General features: G+C 37.0%; 1 protein-coding gene across 1 annotated transcript in view; it reads right to left on the bottom strand.

The window, feature by feature from the left end:
* Positions 1 to 13,527, bottom strand: part of IFIH1 (interferon induced with helicase C domain 1) — a 51,451-nt gene that overhangs the window by 31,346 nt on the left and 6,578 nt on the right. Inside the window, exons 2-3 of the mRNA XM_033113000.1 lie at positions 12,840 to 13,008; positions 7,856 to 8,023 (exon numbers count right to left, since the gene is read on the bottom strand). Coding sequence (XP_032968891.1) covers positions 7,856 to 8,023; positions 12,840 to 13,008 — 337 coding nt within the window. The remainder of the gene's footprint in view (positions 1 to 7,855; positions 8,024 to 12,839; positions 13,009 to 13,527) is intronic.

Raw genomic sequence — 13,527 nt, 5'->3', positions numbered from 1 at the left:
TAGGTAGTGTCCCTCCTATCTTTAGCCTCGATGCATTTCTTAGCCGGTAGACTGTTTCTCCTTTTTTACCCCTTGCCTCGGGCTGCCATACATTCTCCTTGTAGTACAGCAGAAAGCAGGCCAGGGGCCCCTGTATGTATTGCGGAAGAAGGGCACCCACAGAACTGCTTCTCCTGAGAGGCAACGCTTACGTGGTCTGCAAATAGTCTAATTTCATTTGTCATGGTTACCATAAGTTTATTCTAGTTCTGACTTCGTGATACAGTTTAGTTACCTCTTTCGTGATTCCTACCTTCTCTCTAGTTGCATAATCCCCACAGCCTAGAATGTTAAAGACGACCCTTAAAACTTCCAACACATGTGCACATAAGGGCACACACTCAAACATGGCATGGGCTTCTTAAGGGTACCTGCTTTCTTACTATTAATAATACAATTTCCTTTTCTTTTGAAATAACCTTCTTTTGAGAGGAAATAGATGACTTTTATTTTCAGCTCCATGTATATGGATGTGTGCGTGCGCACGCACACACACGCTCACATTTTGGTCTGTCAGATTTTTCTCTCCGTGCCAGGGAACATGTGTTCCCACAGAATGGAGAGAAGCCACCTCCACCCACCTTGCATATTCTCTCCTGGATCCAAGCTTCTAGGAAATGAGTTTCCCAAAGAGAGAGAGGGAAAAAAAAACAACTCTCCTAGAACCAGAGGCCCACATAACTGGCTGTCCATGGAGCTCCTTGCTCCTGTTTATAGAATTTATATTGCTGAAATATTTCAGTCAGAATTAAATTTGAATTGCGTGTAAGGATGTTGGCTTAAATTGTATCTCTGTGCTCTTTAGCCTTCAGAGTTGGGTCACAAATAGAAACACGGTTATTAAAGTACAGGGCTGTGGGGATAACCACACCCACTAGAATGACTGATTCATTTGCTGTCAGTCAGTAATAGATGCAAAAATTTCTAGAGCAGACTCAGTTTTGACTGGTAAGCCAGAAGACCCCATGGGAAGTCAGTCTTGGCAGTAACAAGGTTTAGGGGTGACAAGATAGAAGACAGATTGGAAACTTCTTTGGTAAGCACCCTTCGGGAAGAGCTGTAGAAATCAAGTGGACTTTAGCAGACATGAGGAAAGTATGTTGAGAGATACATTTTAGAGAATCCTGGTAAATGTTCAAAACTCAGCTCTTTGGGGGGGAAAAGCTACAATTTAAAAGTATTTGCTCATCTCCATGATGTAAATATTCCCACCATGGCTGATTTCAAGCTACCACTGTGGTGCCACTGTGTGGAGTTAGGAAGCCGCGCACATTGAGTTCCTGCACGCCAGTGTGAGCCAGTTCTAGCACCCTAAGAATACATTCCCCTAATCAAGGGCTTTCCTACAAACATCATTTGAGATAATAACATGTGCATCATGCTACTATTTTGTAATTCTCCAAATGCTGAATGATAAACTTTTAAGAGTATTTTTGGCATTAGGAAAAGCATTTGTAAAAATCATAGCGAATCCCATTAATTCTCAATGATCTTAGAAGTCTTATCTGCCACCACCCTCCTCCATAAATGCTCCCCTCTAATCACCTGTTCTCCTACAGACATGTTTATAGAATTTTGCTGTGTTTATTACAGCTGGATTTTGATATGTTTATCCTCAATAATAAATATCACATTACGTACCTGGATTGATTTTTGTAGACTTTATTGTTTACAGCAGTTTGAGTTTCAGAGCAAAATTGAGTGGAAGGTACAGAGATTCCCCATATACTTCCTGCCTCCCCTATTATTCACATCCTCCACCCTAAACACATTTTGAACTTTCCTAGATCTGTGCTTTTGCTCATGATGTGTGTGCAACCTGAAATGCTTCCTGCCACTTCTGTTTACAAATCTAACACAGGACTTTGAAGCCTCAGACGAACTGTCTCATATTTCCCTACTGGTAAGCTTTCTCTCTTTTTCTTTTTCTCACAAGTCTTCTCTCCTCATCCTGTAACACTTTCTCTTTTGCTATAGATAGATGACAGCTTCACTTTTGGGGGTATAACTTGTTTTCGTGCACTGGATTATAACCAGTGAGGGTGAGGACAATGCCAGTGCGTGATTCCTGAACAACTCGTTCCTTATCGCCACTACTCTAGCTAGCTTCTTGTCCTCATTCACACAGCAAAATAGGGAAGGTGAGGTCTAATAATCAAACTAAATTTAAAATCATCATCTGGGGTAAAATTTGCGAAAGACAACAAAAGGAAACCTTTAAGATTGTAGCCATAAAAGGGATGTCATAAAAATAAATCCAGCATGTATAAGCTATACACAAGCGAGAGTTCTTTCTGTCAAAATATCTGTCTTCATTCCTGAGAGATTACAGGTGAATCCTCCTAGAACTATTTTAAGTCATATAACTGACCTAGATGGCTCATGGTAGGTTTCAAATAAAATGTAACCTATATTATTCTTTCACAAACACCAATGTCAACATTAGCAGCATCTCTGTCTCTCTCAGCTCAAATTCATATCTGCCTTTTGGATTACCTCAGTGTAACTTCTAGTTCCAAATAATTAATGTAAGTAAATTTAGAAAAAAAATATAGCAGTAAAAGTGAGCTATCTTAATTCAAACCAATCTTATAATAGTATAGGTGATTCTGACATAATATTATTGTACCTTTTCTATCATTTATCTGTTCCACCAAGATCTCAAGTGCTATATGGTATTTATTTCTAGAGAGTCTAAAAATTTCTAAATTTCTAGAGGTTAGTGCTACAGAACATTATTCTGGTCCTCAAGTGCAAGGATAAATTTTGTGGCATTTTAACAGAAAATAGTATAGACCAAATCTAAGATTGGACTTTGGTCTATAAAAAGGCAAAACAAAACAACAACAAAAAAAGTGCTATAACAGATTGGGCCATGGAGAAGGAGGCTGTTTTATAAAGGTCAATTTTTAAACCCCTCCTACAGAACATGATCTATGCAAAATATATCCACAATATATTCCAAAGCATAATGTCACCGGATAAACCTAAGGAGTAGAACATATGGGAGAATATGAAAAAGAAGGTATTAAAGTCTGAAAACAAGCAGGTTGGTAAGCTCATTAGCTGGGGTGGAATTTTAAAATCTTCACGTGAACGAATATATAAATCAAAATATACACATGCATTCATAGTCATGCGCATTGTATATTCACACACAGCACACACTACACTGTTACATTATACAGGAACAGTGAAATCTCATTCTCTTCATAAATGTAAAAGCGCCCTCTGCTGGCCAATATGAGGTATTTCGATTTTCTAGTTTGACAACAGGGAAATACAACAGAGGATGGTAAATTTGAGGGATTTTTCTGCAGAACTCTGCATTAAAAGTAAGTTGATTCCAAATAAAATAAATTTCATTTAGTTATGAATCTCATTTACTTTACTTTTATTCTATTATAGAGCATTAATTCTTACAATAGTATAATAAAAATGTCGATATAAAATACTCACCTGTGACAAAGCAACAGTAGCAAGCAACTAACATTGATTGTACAACCAATTTTACTATAAACTTATAGAATTAAAATAGTCCAGATAATTATGTATTTTCTATAATTAAAATATTTTTAATAGAATAAAATGAATGTGGGCTTTGTGGCCCTTTGATGTCTTTTAGGGAGGTGCGGTCAAGAGAAACACCAAAGTTTTCCAATATTGTCTTGTTATAAGATGACCAGTGACTTCAGAAAGCAGAATTATAACACACAGTATTAATAGTCTGAGAACTATTCAAGTATCCTTCAGAAATTATTGTGTTAATTTGGAAAAAGACAAAATAAAAAAACTTGTTGGTATATCTTAATTATTAACTACTTTCTTAGTGGGAAGCAGTTGGAAGGAGGGAGAAATGCCAACCCCCGATGTGGAGACACGATGAAATTACCCTCCAGAACTATCCACTGGGGAATTCTGGTATCTCACCACTAGGATGAAGGAGAGATACGATTAAAACAGATTTCAGGGTGGGTCGCAGCTATTAATGGCAGTCTGCCTCACCCACCAGGTGTATTATGGGCTAAAAAAGGCTAAAAAAAATATATATGAAGAATCTTTGCATTAAGAATTTAAATAATTGACATTTGTATGCATCAAGACAAGTATACACTGAAAAAATATTTTAGAAACTGGCTTAGAAATAAAAATTAGAGAAGTATTCATTTGAAATTGGAAACAATTCAAGTCAGTTTTTTTCTTTCTGCATACTCACATCAGCAGCAGTGTCTACGCCCTAATGCAAAGGCACTACGTTTTCATAAATAAGTTACCCTTTGTTACTGCTCTGGAAAGAGCCAGAATGGATTGGACTAATTTGCTCCCAAATTCACATGGCAAGTATCTTACAGACTAGAAGACTGTCAAAGTCTGTGTATGGCATGGAGTCCTCAGATTACTGCAGAGCTTACTGTACTCTCACATGTTCTCAGACTTTTATGTATCTGAATAGTCTATACTTTTCTTCGTAGCACTTAATGCATTACTAGTGCCTAGCACTTACTATGCAGCTATGTGACTACTCTTTGGCTGACATACCCATCGGCTGAAAGCACCATGGGGTCAGAAGCCATTTCTGTTATCCCCCACTGTAATTACATGCCTGGTACATGATAAATATTTGTTAAATTGAAAGAAGTGAAAGGAAGAGAGGGAGGAAGGGAACCCAAGAGGAAAAACAACAACAGCAACAACACTTTCTGTTCCTTAAGGCCATCATTAAGATCCGGATTTTTTTCACAAGATGCAGCTTAAGTTTTATATTAAATAGTAAGAAAATAGACTTTTTAAAAAGTTTTGCTTTTAATGTTGTCCACTTTGAGACTCAGTATCCTCCATAGATAGATAAAATACAGTCTGTTAAGATCCATTAGTCTGGCAATCTTGGATGAAAAACCCCTATTTGAGATGCAGGACCATTTCCCAGCCTCTATCCTGTCCAGTTTTTTCCAGTATGGATTTAGAAAATAACCGGTAACCCACAGAGATGTCATAGTTTACCAAGGAAATCTATTAAAAGGTGAAAACCCCACAGTCAGACAGTGGATTTTGGAATTCCTATAGAATCACGATTTCTGAAGGAAAGCGCAGTTGCTCAAATTAAAAAAAAAAAAAAAAAATCAATCTTCTAGAATTCAGAGTTAAAAGCATTGTTATTCTACAAATTAAAACTAGCTACTTAAATTGAGGTCCAGGACCGGCAGGAGCAGCATTGCCTGGGAGCATGTGAGAAAGGCGGAATCTCAGGCCCCACCCAGGACCCACTGAATCAGAAAGTGCATTTCAATAAGACTCCCTACTCCAGTTGACTCATTAAAGCTTCAGAAGCATTGCATGAAAAAGCAAACGCCATAAATAAACCTAAACAGTAGGCAAGCTATAAAAAATATTGGTACTAGTCAAGATAAAGGATTGTTATAGATAGTTCATATTAAGTGAACAAGAAGATTAAAAATAACTTAATAGAAAAAGATAGGTAATTAACAAAAACAACAATGAGAAGGAATTAACTAATAAAAATGTTTTTCAATAGGATTTAAGAAATTCAAGTTGAAATAATAAAATACCCAGTTGGAAAGTTTGAAAATATTATCCACTCTTGTAGAAACTACTTCAGGGCAATAGGCAATCTCTATATTATTGGAGGACATGTAAGTTGGTACAAGTTCTTGGAGTGAAACTTGACGTTACTTATCAAGTGTCTTAAGATTATAGAAATCATTTGATCCAGACATTCCAATTATGTAATATGTTTATAAGACAAACCAAGACATAAATACAGAGTTATTGTGGCATTATTCATGTTGAAGAAACTTGGAAACATCCTAGATGTTCAACAATTAGTTAATCAATTGTAATACATCTAGTGGATACAACTATTATTCAATCTTTAAAAACCATTCTGTAGAAGAACATCTAATGAACACAAGAGAAATGTCACAATGTATAGACATCCAGGTGTGTAAAAAGACGGGAAGGATACACACCCAATTGTTGAGAGTAATGTATCTATACTGTAGTAGTATGGGTGACTTTTTCTTGATATGTTTCTATGTTTTCAAATTGCTACAATGCAGCCATATTATTTTTCTGAGTAGAGTATAGTAAACTTTGCAGTGGTATGCTGGAATTAGCTTATACTGGCTCAAGAGCCAATTGTTAAATGTTCAGGACTTTTCCGAGCCATGTGTTAAGCACAGCCATTATTAAAAAAAGAAATTCCATAAACTTAGAGTTACATAAATTATATTAAAACAAAGGTAATGGCTATTTAACACCCATCATTTCCTGATCATTTTGCTAGATTTTATTATTATCTATGATGTTGAGGTTATCTATGTCCATTGCCCCTGTACGGTGGAAATGACTATAATGTTGTGCTAATGTACATCTCTTCCCAACTTTGTGTCTAGCGACATTGTGTTGGAGGCTTGATGTCAGCCTTCGTGGAAGCATTTACATCAGGGAGATTGGTATATGCTACAAATCAGTGCCTTTTTCTTTTCCAGAGAGCCACTTGTTAAGCATTTGTCAGCACACCACAGACTTTAGTATTTTTTGAGAAAATAGAATGTGGCCCTTTGGGGAAAAGAGGGGAGGAGAGAGGATTATATTACAAGCAAATTAGGGAGAGGGACATAATCAAATTAGTTCGATTCCTCCAGGGCTGTTTCATATTTAAAAAGTGGACATGGTGGTATCTTGTCTTCACGTGAAGTAGTTACTGCAATTCAAGTCAACACTAGCTGAGTACCTGTTCGTCTTCCTTTCCACAAGGTTTTTAGTGTTTTGCCTTGGTCTTAGTCTCTACAATCCCGACATCCCAGTATGTAAAACAGGGGAAAAGGTACTGGTTTTACTCAATTATCAGAGCTAATTACAAACAAACCAATGGCTGATCATGCACCACTTAACAACTGGGATACATTCTGAGAAATGCGTCCTTAGGTGATTTTGTCGTGTGACATCATAGAGCGCACTTATGCAAACCTAGATGGTGCAGCCTATTGCTTCTAGGCTACAAACCTATACAGCATGTTACTATGCAAAACAACATGAAATTAAATCAAGCACAAGAGAAAACAATGCAATCAAGAGATGCAGTAAACACTAAATATATGAGGCTGCAGGGTAACACAGCATACTGTTTTACAGTAAACTTTTTTTTTATAAGTACAAGTATATACTGTAAAATAACGATAAAAAAGTATAGTATAGTATAGTTGCTTATTATCATTATAAAGTATTATGCACTGTCCATAACTGTATGTAGTACACTTTTGTATGACTGGCAGCCCTTTGTTTCCACCAGTATCACCACAGACACACGAGTCATGCATTGCATTACCACCTTACAACAGCTATGACATCACTAGGCGATAGGAACATGTCAGCTCCTTTGTAATATTATGGGACCAGCATCATATGAGAGGTCTGTCATCGACTGAAACGTCCCTAATGCAGTGCACGACTGCCATGTATTTGAAAGTGCATTGGAAGCCATGAAATGTAGGGCATGCTTATGATATTTATTGAATTACAAGGACTACAGATGTCTTATACAGTAAAATTAGAACCAAATGTGTTAACATTCATAACCTATTAATAGTGCATTAGTTTTGAAATTATTTTTAGCCACCAAGAGGAATTATTTAAATGTAATCTCTTCTAAAGAAGTATTATTTTAATACAAATGCTTACAAAACCCCCAAGCCCAAATTTTCTCGCCCTGCTTAACAGACCTGATGTCACCAATGTACCAACTGATTTTTTTGGAAGTAGTCGTGTATGTAAAGTATATAGGTGTGCCAAGTACCTGAAGCTATAGAAGAATCCACACAAGATGATTCCAGTGAATTATTCTCCATGTCCAGTGAATTATTCTCCATGTCCAAGCCCCGTTTCTCTGGACTTGGCTGATCTGTGGCTAAAGGAAGTGGCTCTTTAACTTCAGGACTATCTTCTTGTGATAAATTCTCAGTTTCTATGAATAAAAGTATTAGGATGTTAAAAAATAGTGCAATGAAAGTTTTTATACAGTGTACATAACTATTATTGTTATTTGGAAAATGAAGTAGGGAGCCCTAATAGAGATTTACCTGAATATACTTCAATACATTGAAATTCTAAACATAATGTAAATTATAATGCAATACAAGCTTTCACAAACTGTAAATAGCTGTTATTGTTACTTTGAATGCCAAGTCGGGAATCCCTGGTAGAGATTTGCCCAAAAGTACTTCAATACTTTGACATTTTGAAAGGCTTAGAACATGTTGTTTTGTTCTGACACAGTATTTTTACTTTTAATATGGACATAGTAATTCTTTGTAATGATTAAATTTTATAAAAAGACAATATAATAAATATTATGCTCATCACAAGAAAAGTGCGATGATTTCCTATCTGACCATTACCTTTAGGAAGTAAGCCACTTATTCAGTGACACAAAGCCACATTTAAGGCTGAATTAATGAAAATGCAAATTTGGTGGTACTTTTTCTTTAGCTTGTGCTGTTGCCATTTTGTTCCCTCGCTGTGCGTTTTTGCACGAGATGTACATATGCTTTAATGTCAGCATAAATTCATGTATTCTGAATTTCTGGAGTTTTTAAAAAAATATTCAATGAAATATTCTATAGCCTTCCTTTCTTCTTTCCTCCATTTCTTCTGTCTGGCCTTTCTTCCTTCAACAAACATATTGAGTGTTTTCTTAAGGGACAATGTGGTTACAAAGTAAAGCAAGAGTCTCTGTTCTTCTGAAGCTATAATCTGTAAGAAAAGACTGATGCCATAAAGAAAAAAATTTAAAGTATCATTTTGGATTAGCCCATTTTATATAATAAGAGGAAAATGTATCGTGTATACAAAGAATTTCCTGAAGAAAATTGTTGTCATTTTGGAGTTTGTCTTTAGCCAGACAACTTGACAATGTTTGCAGCTACATATTAAATATGGTTGGAGTTTCAAATCATAATGGTCAATTTGTTTTGTGCTTACCATATAAGCATTTTACATATGTTAAATCATTTAATCCTCAAAATAACCCTTATAAATAAGTACTATTATTATCCCCATTTCACAGAGAAGTAAACTGAGGTACAGAGAGGGCAAGTACCTGGCCAAAGTCACACATCCAGGGAAGTGAAGGAGCAAAGATTCAATAAGCATGAGGATCTTGAGCCTAGGCTCCCATATCTGTCAGGTGGGGACACGGTAACAAAATACCAGAGATTGAGTGGCTTGAGCAACAGAATTTTATTTCCTCACAGTTCTGGGGACTGGAAGTCCAAGATCAATGTGCCAGCAGGGTTGCTGTCTGGTAAGACCTCTTTCCTTAGGTTGCGGAAGGCTACATTCTCACTGTGTCCTAATGGTACAGGGAGGAAAAAACAGAGGGAGAGAGAGAGAGAGACAGAGAGAGAGAGAGAGAATCTCTTCCTCTTCTGATAAGGCTGCAGTCCTGACCTCATTTAACCTTAATTTTCTACTCAAGACCCTATATCTAGATTCAGACACATTGGGGCTTGGAGCTTTAGCATACGGATTTTGGGGTGACACAATCCATAGCAGCTCTTACCAGAAGAATAATCACCGCTAACTTTCTGGTCAAGGCCTGCCAGAAAAATGATTCGATTCCCATAATAAGATGTACAGTTCAGTAAACGATATTTAAATCCCTGACTCCTCTGGTTGAATTTTCTAAGGAAATGAAAAGTAAGCCCTACTTATTTGGAATGAGTTGTTCAGGAACAACTTAACTGCAGGTAGGGGTGGGGTGTGGAGAGTAGAAGAATCCTGAGACCCACAGAGACATTAGCATTTGCCATCCGACTTGCAAAAGAAATGTAGAGATCCAGTTCTCTTCTGCTCCTTGCCCTAGTAAGAGCCACATATCTGAGTCAACATCCATCATCACCCACTTTGGTCAAAAGAGGGAGAAACCCCAGCTGTGAGAGGACCCTACCATGGGACAGGGAGGGAGAAAAGGGAGATGGAGAACTAGTGCCAGTATTTTTCTTTTCACAAAGCCCTTCCCACTTTTATAAAGTGCTTGGCCTTGGCCAGCCATGATATGTGCGTGGGCTGAGAGAATCTGGACAAACTAGTCCCTAAGCCACTCGGAAACAGACACATAAAGACCTAATCATAATACAAAGCTATAGCACATATTAAGGAAAGGAAAGAAGGGATGTAAATACTAGGTGTACACGATGAGATGTATTATAACATAGATATTACATGAGATTTACTATATATCTCTCCATAGGTTGCTATTGTTTAAAGAATTACAATTTGAAAAATTATGTTAAACTTCTAACAAGGTACGTTGTATAGAAATTGAAAGCAAGAAATACTGCCGGACAAGTTGTCTATGTCGGGAGAATCTAGAAGTCACTTTGAAGCACATCTTCTAGACCCTTTCCTAAATTACTACGCCACTGTACACAACTGTAACATGGACACTGTGTTTCCCCCAAAATAAGACCTAGCTGGACAATCAGCTCTAATGCGTCTTTTAGAGCAAAAATTAATATAAGACCCGATCTTATTTTACTATAACATAAGACGAGGTCATATAATATAATATAATATAATATAATATAATATAATATAATATAATATAATATAATATATACCAGGTCTTATATTAATTTTTGCTCCAAAAGATGCATTAGAGCTGATTGTCTAGCTAGGTCTTATTTTCGGGGAACCAGGGTAGGTGTCCTCTAATTTGGGGGATGGCTATAAGAAGGTCTTTTGTGATTTGAAAGGCTGCCCTTTGATACACTAAGACCAAAATTTCCCAAGGAACAAAAAAATTCTATAGAGATTCCCTTTTGAAGTTCATGTCCTAGAATGCTTGTCATAAATCCAAGTGTTCCCAGGAAGTCTTGTAAATTTCCTCGTGATAGGGGTGGTCTGGATTGGGGTCCAGCTCATCCTTGAAATGTTGTAGGAGACATCTAAAGGTCCCATCATTGTATGTAGCTGCAGCTGGAAGTACCTTCAGGTTTAGCAAACTGGCCTTAGAGTTATGCTGTGGAAACAATGACTGGGCTACAATGTATAACTGCACACTACCATAATCTTGATGCAGCCACTGGGGCCCCTCCAGAGAACTGAAACAAAATAAAGATGCTTCCGAATGAGGAGGGCTTTAGATACAGTAAAGCTTTGCTGCGGAAAGGAAGCAATGACAGTAGAAACCCTGGAAACGGCTTGTAGACAGATAGTGGAATTCCTGTCTAGATTTTGAAAGTTGGATTGGCCAAGTTTGACTGAGTAAGCACCACACATACACACACAGACACACACATGTAATGCTTAAATAATTCCGGAGAGAAGGGATAGCTGCAAAGCCTCTTGAGATTTCACTTTGTGGCAGTCTAGAACATATGACAACATATGACACTGCACAGAAATGGTCTTGGGGTGAAGAAGAAAGACCCTGCCCAAACATCTTTAGAGCTTCTTAAAATCCTCGCAGTAAAAATATTTGCCTTTCTCTCTCTCTCTCTCTCTCTCTCTCTCTCTCTCTCTCTCTCTCTCTCTCTCTCTCTCTCTCCGAGTATATGTGTACATATGTGTATTTGGTGTGTGTGTTTGTGTGTGTGTGTGTATTTCAAACTACTGGGCAAAATAAAGTTATTTTATAAATAACATAAAACATAACATGCTGTCAATAATTTAATAACTATCTTTATTCCATTAGAAAGTGTGGTAGGCAATCGGTGACCATAGGATGGCCACGGGCTTGAAAATTAATCTGGGGAACGTAATTTGGTGGTTACCAGAAGGTAAAGGGGTTGGGGGGTGGGGGATGAGGGTGAGGGGGATCAAATGTATGGTGATGGAAGGGGAGCTGACTCTGGGTGGTGAACACACAATGTGATTTATGGATGATGTGATACAGAATTGCACACCTGAAATCTATGTAATTTTACTAACAATTGTCACCCCAATAAATTAAAAATAAATTAAAAAAAAAAAAAAAGTGTGGTAGGGCTTTGTATGTCTCCTTTAAGATGATATCCCCAGCACCGAGACCAGGGTCTGGTGCATCTTTAGCATTCATTCAATGTTAGTTGAGTGACTAAATGAATAATAGTGATGTAAGCTTGAAATGATTTTAATTAATTTTAATCATTTATTACCAATTAACTTTCAATTTGTCTTACACATGATATTTTTGAAAAAATATGATACGTACTCTGAAAAGAAAAATAAGATAGCAGTTTAAATTAGCTTTACAAATAACATGTGTGAAACAGCTAGAAAATGTTATTTTATTATTATAACTGAATAAATTTAAATACTCACATGAAATAATATTGAAATATTTTGGCTATTATGGACCCTTTATCAAATATTTACTAAATTCCTTTAAAATGTATATAAATTTCCAGGAGACTATGCAGCAGAGTTATAATAATAACCATTAAAATATTTTCTTCCACTTTAATTGTGTCTGTTCAGTGTTAAAAATGTCTTGATAAAAATTTTAGGCAATCATCTTGTTTCCAAAATAAAATGGGTAGTGGAGAGAGTGCTGGACTGAGAGTCAGCTGCCAATTTCTCAAAATTCAGTTTGCTGAATTTTGCAGTTTTTCGGTAAGTTAATCTTTTCCCAGGCAGAAGTTTCCTTATTTGCAAACAGGATAAAAGACAGGATTCCTTAAAACCCTTTCAGTTTTGAAATTTTGATTCTAAATGTCTCAGTGTTTGTCATTGTGTCCACAAGCCTCCATAACTAGGCAAAATGCACAAACTCTCTCCCTTCGTAGAATTAGAAATACCTGCATTGCTTTCAGAGGCACTGGTGCCTGTTAACTCTTGGGCAAGTGCATCGTTTTCCGTTTGCCTCAGGACAGTCACAAATGTAGAAAACCAGTTTTCTTTCTGGACGATCCTTCTCAGTAGCTCTCTTACACCTGCTTCATTTCCATTATTTTCTGCAGCAGAAATCTGTTTTAAGAGGAAAGTAGCATTAAAGAAGATCTAACATCAGAGATAAAAGAAAAAAAAAAGATCTAACATCTTCTGAATAAATTTAAAAAGGAACCAGCCTTTAGAAAACTTGAGCAATTAAGCATAAGTATGGAGACTTATGTCACAATGAGGAAAAACTGAGGGTTGCTAGATGGGCGGGAGGGGTGGGGGATGGGGGGGAGGGTGAGGGGATTGGAGGGCAGTCGGTGACCATAGGATGGCCACGGGGTTTGAAAATTAATCTGGGGAACGTAATTTGGTGGTTACCAGAGCGTAAGGGGGTTGGGGGGGGGATGAGGGTGAGGGGGATCAAATGTATGGTGATGGAAGGGGAGCTGACTCTGGGTGGTGAACACACAGTGTGACTTATGGATGATGTGATACAGAATTGCACACCTGAAATCTATGTAATTATACTAACAATTGTCACCCCAAGAAATTAAAAATAAATTAAAAAAAAAAAAAGACTTATTTCAAACACTAAAGACAGCAGTG

Source organism: Rhinolophus ferrumequinum, chromosome 8, assembly GCF_004115265.2.
Source record: "Rhinolophus ferrumequinum isolate MPI-CBG mRhiFer1 chromosome 8, mRhiFer1_v1.p, whole genome shotgun sequence".
Classification (NCBI taxonomy): Eukaryota; Metazoa; Chordata; class Mammalia; order Chiroptera; family Rhinolophidae; genus Rhinolophus; species Rhinolophus ferrumequinum.
This window is presented reverse-complemented; position numbering and strand designations above follow the sequence as displayed.